The sequence below is a fragment of the Aythya ferina genome, assembly GCF_964211825.1.
Source record: "Aythya ferina genome assembly, chromosome: 3".
NCBI classification, from domain to species: Eukaryota; Metazoa; Chordata; class Aves; order Anseriformes; family Anatidae; genus Aythya; species Aythya ferina.
The window spans coordinates 101,065,832-101,077,199 of record NC_140298.1 but is presented as its reverse complement, the minus strand read 5'-3'; the positions used below and the strand labels follow the sequence as shown (position 1 = coordinate 101,077,199).

Sequence of the window (11,368 nt, the reverse complement as noted above, 5' to 3'; positions counted from 1 at the left end):
TATCATGTCTCTGTGGCCAGAAGGAGACATTAGAAAAATGGGAAAAGGAGATGATACTTCCCCTGGGTATGCTTCCAGCCCCTGTCTGTTTGCAGTCTAGGGACCTTTACTGCTTTCTGAATCATGTTTGGAGTCTTCCAATTTCTCTTTAGAATTGTCTTTTGCCATCAGCCATATTCTTGAGTTTTCCCTCTTCTCACTGACTGTCTTTTTGATTGTTCCAAAACATGCTAGCTGTGCGTACACTACATTTTGTATCTAGGATGGATGTGCCAACTATGTTTTGCCCTTGCACTGAGTAAGGTAAAGTTTCATCACTCTGCCAAAAACAGATGCTCGTAAAAAGAGAATCACAGTATCCACAGGGAGGAGGCGGCACAGACATGTGGCTAGAGGACTGCTATGGTGTATTCTGGTCAACTTCATGATCTGGATAATTTAATGCACTTTTCAAATATGGCAAAAAGCTAGCAAAGGAAGAAGGAATGAAATACTGTTCTTCTAGCTTAATTTCTAGCATGTTGACCCAGACGTGGAAAGAAGTGTACAAAACAAAAATAGATGAAGTAAGGATTTGGGGAGCATTTTGTTTTAATCCCCAAAACAAAGCTAGCATGTAAACCTGGGTAGGAACATAGGGGAGTCTCTTTTGAAACATGTCCTGAACAAAACATCTGAAACATGGGGTCATTCAACCCCTGTGGGTGTGATGGAGGCTGGCTTCTCCTCAGCCTTCTTTTTTTATTTAATGTTTTTTTCAGTCTGGTATTGCAAAAATGAGCTTGCCTTAATTCCAGAGTTTCTTAAGGTGCTTGTCAGTTCCCTTCTAGACATCTGCAGAGTACTAAGAACCCTCTTCCTCCAAAGGGAGGAGGTGACTGTCTTATATCTTTTATTTGCTGTTTGGTAATCCAAAATCTTCATTAAAAAGAGAGTCTATGTTCAGTTTAATTAAATCAGTCTGACATTCATTCTAATTCTACTCTGCCATTTCTAACAGAACAACAAAAACTACCAGGCTTCTGCAGTTCAGTGGCCATCTTTACTCATCAATCTGGATTCTTTTTCTGTAGTTATTGCAACATGTTTCCTTTGCTCTGTAGGTTTAAAATTTAAACTCTGTAGAACTCTATTTGGTATGATGATTATATAGTGCATGAAAAGGCCATCTGCTACCTTAGGCATGGCAACAGTAAAGTATAAGCTACGTCTTCAGAAGTGTTTCCATTCTTCATATTGTCTATGGCCAGAACTTTGTTGCAAGGCTTATTTGATAATGGAATAAGTACTTTTAAAGGGGTGAAAATTAATAACAAAAAAAAACCTTTTTGTTATCCATACCAACGAAAACACTCCTATGGTCAACGGAACTGAGTCAATACATCAGTCTTAGAAAGGAAGGCATATTTAAGTTATGATTTTGCAGACTGTGCTACTTTCTCCCTTAGCTCTCTCTGGTATTTACATGCTACCTGATCACTTAAGATGTGACTGTGGCAGACGTCTTTCATTGGTACAACTATTATTCAGGTCCATGGGCTGCCTTCTCCCTTATGCTACATTTTTGCAAGTTAGGTTCAAAGCTTATTGTCTTATTAGTTACCTAATTTAGATCATACCAGAAATTCACATTAGGAACTAGATTTATTAGTATTTTCCCAGAAGTGTTATGTTACTATCTTTTTCACTATAAATGTTAGCCATATTGTCAATAATAATAATAATAATAAATATATTTATGAACAGAGCTAGATCTAGTATGAGGACTTCTCACCATTTTGCTTTTTAAGTTGAGAGGCTGGTATATACTCTCCTGGTAGAGAGTAACTCATTGGAATAGTGGAATTTTAATGAGGTTTTAAGTATAGGAACACCTTCAGCCACTTGAATGCAGCAGAGGGCAAATAGTGTCTGGCCTCTCTGTGGAAAGAGATTTTGTTCAAAACTTCATCTAAAGGAGGTGATGGCTTCTACTGTTGTGATAGAAATGGTGGTTTGGGGCATTTTGAGTAGTAAACCATATAATTTCACCATAATGCATATGGACTGTGTGATCTACCCTAACACCTTTGTATACATATCTGTGAATTCAGGAGAGCAAACTTTGTCATTATTACTGTTCTGAAAAATGGTTGTCAAACAGTCATAAGGATGGCTTTCAGCTGTTTTCATAGAGCTGCCAATGGTGTTAATGGTGAAGATAATTTGCTTGTGATATTTATGACTCAAATCTAGAATTTAGAGATTCTAATCTAGAAAATCAAGAGTAGAATCATGCTATAGGACTAACAAAAAAAAAAAAGATTAAAACAGCTTAAACATTTGCTGTTCTGGGGAATGCCAGTCTTTGGTACTTCACTTGGTAGGATGTGTAAGGAAGCTGGGCCAAATCTAGTGCATCAGCAATTTCCAGCTTCTAGATTATTTGAATTAAGAAAAGAATAAATCTCTGCTATTTCTTTCTTAAATTGAGAGTATATCTGCTGATGAGAATTAATATTTCATAGTAGGGCAACTATGAAACCCAATATATTACAAATAAGCATTATTTAATGTTTTTTTCATATAGAAGCAGTTCAGAAGGCTGTGTGTTGTGTAAGAAAATAAGGCTTACAATAGAATGAACGGCTAATTAATATACATGGAAATTGCATTCCAGTATAAAAAGCCTTGAATTCTGTCTTCCTTAACAGGGTAAAAAATGAACTAGTGTGTTGTCTGAGCTTACCAGAAACACTCTTAGAGTTGCAAAGTTCTGCCCTGCAGTTAAAGGGAAAAGGGCATCTGCTGGGCTTGTTTTAGAGTCCAATGATGTGCATTTAGTCTTCAGGATTCATTTGGAGGCTGCAGTACGTGTTGCTGCTCTATTGAATCACATCTGTTTCACATCAATTTTTACATTAAAGAGGATTTAACTTTGACTGTGATAAGGAATTAATGATTTTTGGTGACTCTGAAAAACATATTTTATTAAACACTGTGGTGACAAAACAGAATCTCTAGCACTGCAAACTTAAGTGGTTGTTAGCATGAGCAGTAATTGGAAATAACAGCTCTCTACATGAAAACAATTATCCAAAGCTTAACAGGCTTCTCTCTCAAGTCAGTAACACAATTAACCTCAATGTTATCTAGTAAAATGAAAGCTCTCCTCCTTTTGTAGGAGAAGCTGGTAGGGGTCGTGCAATACGAATAAGACTACAAAGAGAAAGAAGTCCTGTTTCAGCTCTGTCTGGCACAGGTCTTAAATTTATGCAGGATGTAGGTAGAGATTACACATTTCCTAATACGAATACTTGATGACATAAGTGTTTGGTGCCTTGTCAATTGACACAGTGCAAGAACATATATAAAAACATACATATATATATAGAAGAAAATGGTACTTAAATCTTCTCAGAAAAAAAAAACTTTACACTACTACAGGAAAACCTGAAACTCAAGGAATGTTTTAAGGGGCAAGGAGATTTTTGGACAAGGAAGAAAATTAGTTTACCAAGCTTGCCAGGTGTAACAAGTGATTACCAAGGATGCTCATCAAATGAAGTTCTAGTCAGACTTCTCTATCTAGGAATCAATAGGCCAAGCCACCTACACCTTCAGTACACTTATCTAGCTATAACATGACTGCATTTTCACACCTATAAACAGCAAGTTTTATGTAAAAACAGAAATCTCTGTTTTGGCAACAACCTGAGTTATACATATTAAAGTAGTATGGAGGAAAGCTTACCTCATATTCACTCACAACGTACAGGTAATCTTCCTGTTTCTGAACTTAACTGGGAAGAAATTGAATGACCCATCCTGTTCCAAAACATGCTAAAGACCCACTCTTTTTATCCTGATAACCAGTCCAATTTGAATGCCCTCCTCTTCTGTCTCTGGTGTTATGCATGTGAACCAAGAAGGTAAATAACCTGTGAATTTTCATTAACAGTCAGTACTTAAAGAATAGAAGGTTTTTTGAGATGAGAATAAATCACATGACAGAACAGTATTAGTATTTTTAATTATTGCTACATTAAATATAATATTAGAAAAAATACACTCAGTTCTATTGTGTTACACTTTGAAATTGTGGTATGTGAAGGAGAAATAAAATTGTAGCAACTGGTTAAAAACAAAAACAAAGGTAATTAAAATATCAAATGAGAAAACTGATGTCCTAAGATAAGTTGTCTTGTAAGTCTCACTGGTATGCATATGGTATATGCATATGTCTCACTGGTATTTCCTGTGGTCAATATATTTTTTAGATTATTTTATCAGATTCTTGTTTATAAATATATTTTTAAAAGTGCTTGTTACTGTGGTTAAATAAATATCAATTTCATAGCTGCTAAGGATATATATTGCATTAACCAAATTGTATTTAATATCCAGGAGATTAGGAGAGCCTGAGCTGATTCTTGAATAGATCTTTAAAAAATATCTAAAAGCTGTGTAAAAAATCATCAAAAGTAAATAATTTTAGCCCTGGGACTCAAAGTAAATTTCTTTTAAGTTTCCTACATTTATGCAGAGTCGAAAATTGTAATCCAAGACCAGGCTGAATATACCAAAAAAAGTGCTCACATAGCCACAATGTAGATGATTCTGTGGTGTTTTCTTGGATGTCTCTGAGTGTGGGGTAAAGTGATCGATCTCCAAGAGAGGAAGGGAAAAAACAAAAAACAAACAAACAAACAAAAAAACACAAACAAACAAAAAAAAAAAACACCACAAAACACAAGCCACCTTGTGCCTTCTGGTTTTGGACAATCTTTCAGATACACAAAATATTCTGTTCTTTATTACCCTTTACAGAATACTTTTGTGTTACTTACCCATTGTATAATTAAAGATCTTAACTTTTTTTCATTCATAATGTTTGTAAAGGATACCTGTTTGAAAAAACTGTACAGTTTTTTCAGATCTTTTGCATTGTTCCTGAGATACATGTCATTCTGAGATTTTTTTTTTCCATCTATGCATCTTCTGTAGTATCTAGCTCTTTTACACCAAGGGATTACTTTCATAAGGATTTTCTCTGATTATCAATCAGAGATATTCTGGGTTTGAAGATCATGCCAATCTTGTGAACAAGTAGTCTATAAAAACATTGTTATAGAGCTAACCCATTTAAAAACAATGACTGAATACACATACAAAAAAAACACCTCGTGATCTGAAGAATCAAGCGAAACTTTCTTTTTATGGAAGAAATTTTATTCTTGAGTATGGAAGTGCATAAACAACAATAAGACAGTTAAAAATTGTAGTTATAAATGGAAATACTAAACAGTGGTTCATCTAGTACTAGGGTTTTCTTTTTTTGAGCGCTCATTATTCCCCTCTGAATTCTGTAAATTAAATTAGATGAACTGTATTATTTAAGTGAAAGACTGAAACAACTTGGAGCATACAGAGAATAGTGTAAGTTAGAGGCTTATTTGTCCTTGTTTATCCAACCTTTGGTTAACTGCGACTCCTGGTTAAGTGAAAGTCGGTCATGTCCCCTGACAGCAATGTGCACCATGCATTACTCCCCTGCTTTTCCAGAGAGACATTTGAAACCTTCAGAATAATGGAGTTCTGGATAAGTGGGTGAGCACTGCATGAAGCACATTGCTGTCTGGGGACATGACCAACTTTCACTTAACCAGGCATGTCAGTTAACAGGAAGTTAGAAAAACATGTTGCAGGAGATGAAGTGTCTGTATATGCATGTTTATTAGCTCTCTGCTGTTAGATGGTTTGTAGCAAAGTACGTATTTGGGAGAACTGCAAAACAATTCTGCTCTCTGCAATTAACCAGAGGCTGTATGTTGTTTGTGCTATGACCCTTTTTGTTAGTTGGCCTTAAACGTAACATAAGTAAATGATAATAGTCCTTGAAACTAAATATCTGAAGCTATCAGACTGCTTTTGGTTTATTCATTAAATTCAATTGAATTTTAATCATGATGTGAGATTCACAGCTGTTTAGGCTGGCTAGGTGGGCCAGTGATATCCTGCAAGCAATTTAGATGTAATGCTGTGTGTGCTTTGTGATTGTAGGGATGTGTGCTTTCAGAGAGAAGCAGTAAAGGGCAAAGACTGCCAATAACAACACTTCATTTCTGTAGTAACAGTATCTGTTTAAATGATTGATGTTGACGAGGCTCTCTGTCTTTTGCTTTCTGTTGGGAAGACTGCAGCCCTAACAGAGGTCTGTTTTGAATCATAGAATATCACAAATTTCTTTACTGTGAGGGTGACAGAGCACTGGAACAGGTTGCCCAGAAAGGTTTTGGAGTCTCCTTCTCCGGAGATCTCAAAACCTGCCTGGATGCCATCCTGTGCAATGTGCTCTTGGTGATTCTGCTCAGCAGGGGGGTTAGACTAGGTGATCTCCAGAGGTCCCTTCCAACCTCAGCCATTCTGTGATTCTGTTGGCCCATCAAGGATCACCAAATCCAACTCCTGGGTCCCCAAAGGACCATCCAGAAAATCAGACCATGTGTCTCCCACCTTTTTGGTTGAGGTAGGGGGATGCTTCTAAAAGGCTGGCTGATTACTGCTATGCAGACATGGGTGATCCTCTATGATGAGGGTAGTGTGACATTTTACATGAACAGATAGTGATAGGATGAGGGGGAACAGTTTTAAATTAAAAGATGAGAGATTTAGATTAGATGTTTGGAGGAAATTGTTTAATATGAGGGTGGTGAGGCACTGGAACAGGTTGCCCAGAGATGCTGAGGATGCCCCATCCCTGGAGGTGTTCAAGGCCAGGCTGGATGGGGCACTGGACAACCTGGTCTAGTGGGTGGCATCCCCACCCATGGTAGGGGATGGAAACTAGGGGATCTTTAAAGTGGAATTAGGTGATCTTCAACCATTCTACGATTCTCTGAAGAGAGCTCTAAGGTCATCCTCTGCAAACTCACCCTGAAGCTACAGAATAATGTATTGCAGTGCTCCTCTTAAAGGAGGGATTTGCTATGTGAGCTGGGGGCAAAGAAAGGCTGTTTTACCCTGTGAGAGCACAATAAGTGACTCTTAGAGGTGGTTTGGAATTTAAAGACTAGTCTGAATCTGCTTTTAAATACTTGTAATGCAAAACAGAATCAGTTTTTGTCTTGTGGTGATGTAGGTGACCAAGAACTTGGGTATTGTAGTAAGAGGTGAAGTATACAATAATAATCAGAATCTAGGTTTTATTGTAGATCTGATGTTGATATAACACAAGGAATGGGAGAGAGAAATGAAAGTGTTTGGAGGCATTCCTCTATCTCCTTTCCCCTATTCTGGATGGGTCCAGGAGTGTAGCACAGGAGAAACTGCACTGTTAATGACTAAAACTTCTTACCTGCCTACTTCCACGTAATGAGATTATATATCCAGTAAATTCAGTTAATAGAATTCAGTTAACAACAAAGAGGGTGGACCATAGTGAGAGAAAAGTTGTTGATAAAATACATGTAGATGTTCAAATGTCTGTAGTATAATGAGAGGGAGAGGAGGAGAGAAATGCTCAGTGGAGGTTCTAAGAGATAGGTAACCGCACTGAGGTTGAGAATTAAGGATGCTTTAGTCCCTGCAAATGGGGTCTTTATACTCACTTGATTCTGCTGTGTTATCTGAAAAATAAGTACACACAGATAGCAGGTGCAGTGATTCTTCTTCAGACCACGCTATTGCATTTGTAGACTTTAAATGGGAGCTTGCACTCTAGATGTTAGTGACACTTTAAAATGAAATCTGTTCATGGATCCTTACTTTCTGTTCTTTTTTTTTTTTTTTTTTTTAATTTTAGGATTAAAGAGCCCCTTCAGGACAGTGTAATAGCTACCTATGAAGAACATGAAGATAGCGTATATGCAGTTGAATGGTCCTCAGCAGACCCATGGCTATTTGCCTCTTTAAGTTATGATGGGAGACTTGTTATTAACAGGGTTCCAAGAGCTCTTAAATATCACATACTGTTATAATTTGTTTGGATTATGATGGAGTTGTTATCTTGATGTACACAACTGGTAGGTATTTAATTATTTTTTTCAGGATCTATTTTGATTTTTATTAAACAAATATTGTTGAGAAAATCTGTATTAATGTAGACACTTCTGTCTTTTGTATTTGCCTTGGAAAAATATGATGCATACATTAGAAAAGCCTGTGCTAGCTAATGGTCTCTGATTTATAATCACTGAGATTGGGAATTGCAGTTTCTGGAGATATCGGGTCCTTTCCATACTACTGCTTTATTACTTCAGCTTTATGCAGATGTAGTACACTACAGAGGAGTTATACCTGTATAAGACTGGGACAATGTAGGGTGCATGTACTAGAAGCGATCTACTTGTCTACAAGAATAGTATCATATCTTTCTGATATAAGCAGGCTTCTGTTCTTAGCTAGTATTTCATTCTGCTAACTGTTCTAGCTCCTTCTTCAATTACTATAAAATACAGTTGAGAATGATCTGAAAGGTTTTCTTAATTCAGTTTAGTATTTTAAACAGTTTTACTCTTGTTCTCCTTGCTCTTCTTCTGGAGTATCCTAAGAAGAAATACTAATATAATATCCTAAGAAGAAATATTAATTGTGACGATGAAACCATCGAAGTACATTTTTCATACTTTATAGTAGGTGTACCTTTTCACGCCTTATAATAGTATCAACAAAGTATCATCTTATTATTTGTGGATAAAATCCACTTTTGTGCCACGTATTGCTGTTACAAATAACATCCATCTTTACCAAAACATCTTATATTCTCATGTAATGTGTTTATACCATGTTCATAGAACTTAGTCGTTTTGTAGTATATATTGAGGGACTCTGGAGCTTACACCGTTGTTAACTTGGAAAATCTCTTTAATACTTGTAAGTAATCTCTCTCTCTCATCCTTCTGTCTCTGCGCCATTCTCCAGTATAATTTAGCAGGCATTCAAGTAAGCACAAAACATCCTTTGCTATATCTTACTCTTTGCAATACATGACGTAGGCATTGGTGACAAATGCTTGTCACAAATGCTGAGAACAGACAGATGCTGCCCTGCAGAAGAATACACAGAAAACTTGAAATATAGATGGAAGGTATGGTAAAATATTCCTGCACATATTGATACCTCCCCACACTCCCAGCTTGCTGTTACAATGAAAATTCTGCCTCCTGTTCTTTGTGTACTTAAACTAAACACAACAGTAATTATTCTGTTGTCTTTCCATCACTATTATTTCCTATTGTCTTGAGAACTTGGGTATATGAAATGGCGTTGGTTGTGGTGGCATTGTGTAAGACCACTCTGAAGAAGAAATGCAAGGACATGGGATGGAAAGATCAATACCAGCCTCTTCCTGTGCTTCCTGCAGTTGCTATAGTTACTGTTGAGGGACAGCCTGCTTCTCACCTCTGCTTGTCCTTATCCGCTGTCTGGATCGAAATATGTCCAAATGTGATTTGTTGTGTATGCACAGCTGCTGCTATGAGAACACGCTTTGAGAGCATCACTGACTGCTGTAGACCGAAATGTCCAGAAAAGATAACAAGCCAGGAATAGAATTCATCTTTTAAAAAAGCTTGTTTGGAAGAATTCGTAAGAGGGAATTAATTTAATTAAATCATCTGTATTATTGTTTGTGTTACAATGATGCCTGTCTGCTCCAGAGTGAATGCTTCATTGGAGATTCTGGTGGTCTGCTTTTCTGTGTTAGGATTTTAAACTTGTGCTATTTGAGACTGTCTAAATCTGTAATTCGGCGTGAGTTATTCACATGTATACTGTAAGAAAAAAAATTATATTTGCAAATCAATAGTGCTTCATTTGTCTGAATATCAAAATCGTGGCTGGGCTACAGCTTTTTGTGGACTTCTCAATCTTGAGACACAAAACCTTGTGGCTTTTTTTCCCCACAAAAGAAAAGCCCTGTGGAATTTCTTCAGTATGCGGCAAAACTCTTAACTTTATTCGCATTACGAATAAAGGTCTAATGAAATTTTATTGTCTCTTAATATATGTGGCTTGTAGTATGAAGGTGAGAGGGAATTACGTAACCATATGTAGGATTTGGTTTGATCTTAACAGATAATAAAATGTGGGACAGATTTCAGACTAATTTTGATGTAGCAGCATCTCCTTTAATATTGTGAGCTTACAAGAGCTCAAAAGCTCTAGCTGCGAACAAATAATAACAAAAAATACTTTCTTTTGGTTTAGTTTGGTCAAATGCATGTATTATCACTAACAGGGAATAAAAGGGTGGTGAACACTGGGAAGGGAAGGAATAGCAGGTCAAATTTGAATGAAATGAGTTACAGTAGAATCAAGAGAGCAGGAAGGGTCAAGTATTAATCATTTTCAGCTATCTCTAAAGCTGGATCTGAGTTACGTGCACAGCCCTCACAGCAACACGAAAATGACCTTCAGAAAGGGAAGGCTTTTGACAAGGTCCCATCTCAGGCTGTTAGAGAAATCAAGCTGCTGTAAGATGAGAGGAGGGGTCCTCAGAGGGTTAAATAACTGGTTAAAAGATAGGAAATAGAATACAGGAATAAATCATCACATTTCATAACTAAAAGAAATTACCAGTGAAGTCTGGGATCTCTACCCAGGCCTGTGCTTTGCAGTATATGTGTGACCTTTGTGGAAACAGGGCTGCATAGAGATATGGCAAAGTTTCCAGGTGATATTCAGTGTAGTAAAGTTGACTGACTGAAGAATTATGGAGGGGCTTTACATCATGGAGTATCTGGATGATAAAATGAAATTCTGTGCAGAAAATGTGAAGCAATAGATATGGGAGAAAACTGATTTTACATGTATGCATTGGTAGTGCCCAGTTACTGCTGTTACAGCTTGGAAATAAGATTTTGGGGTTATAATAGATCTTTAAAAAGAAAAACATCATTTTGACGTAGGAAAAAATCTAACCAAGTCTTGGGAATTAGTAGAAAGCAAGTAGAGAAGAAATAAGGCATTGTTAACCCATTGCATAATATATATTTAAAAATCAGTGGTTCACAGACATCCAGAATACTGTGTGTAGTTCTGGTTTCTTCCATCTCAAAAGGGACACAGTGAAACAGGGAAAGGTTTCACAGAACGATGACAGGAATGATGAATAGCATGCAACACCTGTATAAGGATAACTAAATAGGCTGAAAGGCAGATGGTTGAGAGGGAATGATAAAAGTCCATGCAATCACAAGTGGCACAGGAGAGAGAATGAATAGGGAATGATTGTTCTCTGCCTTTTCTGATACCAGAACTAGAGATTATTAAATAGAATCTGCAGGTGGTGGCTTAAGGTATACAAAATGAGGTGGTCTTCACAAGCGTGCAGTTGAGCTCTGGCACTCCTCTTTAACACCACCCCCTATCCCCACTCCTGTCCAGG

The 11,368-nt window shown here is 37.0% G+C and overlaps 1 protein-coding gene across 3 annotated transcripts in view; it reads left to right on the top strand.

Moving 5' to 3' along the window:
- EIPR1 (EARP complex and GARP complex interacting protein 1) overlaps nucleotides 1-9,967 on the top strand; it is a 74,607-nt gene extending 64,640 nt beyond the window's left edge. For all 3 annotated transcript variants that reach the window (XM_084514249.1, XM_084514248.1, XM_084514250.1), the window contains one exon: nucleotides 7,784-9,967. In XM_084514249.1, coding sequence (XP_084370375.1) covers nucleotides 7,784-7,958 — 175 coding nt within the window. In that variant the 3' untranslated portion in view covers nucleotides 7,959-9,967. The remainder of the gene's footprint in view (nucleotides 1-7,783) is intronic.
- The last annotated feature ends 1,401 nt before the right edge of the window (nucleotides 9,968-11,368 follow it).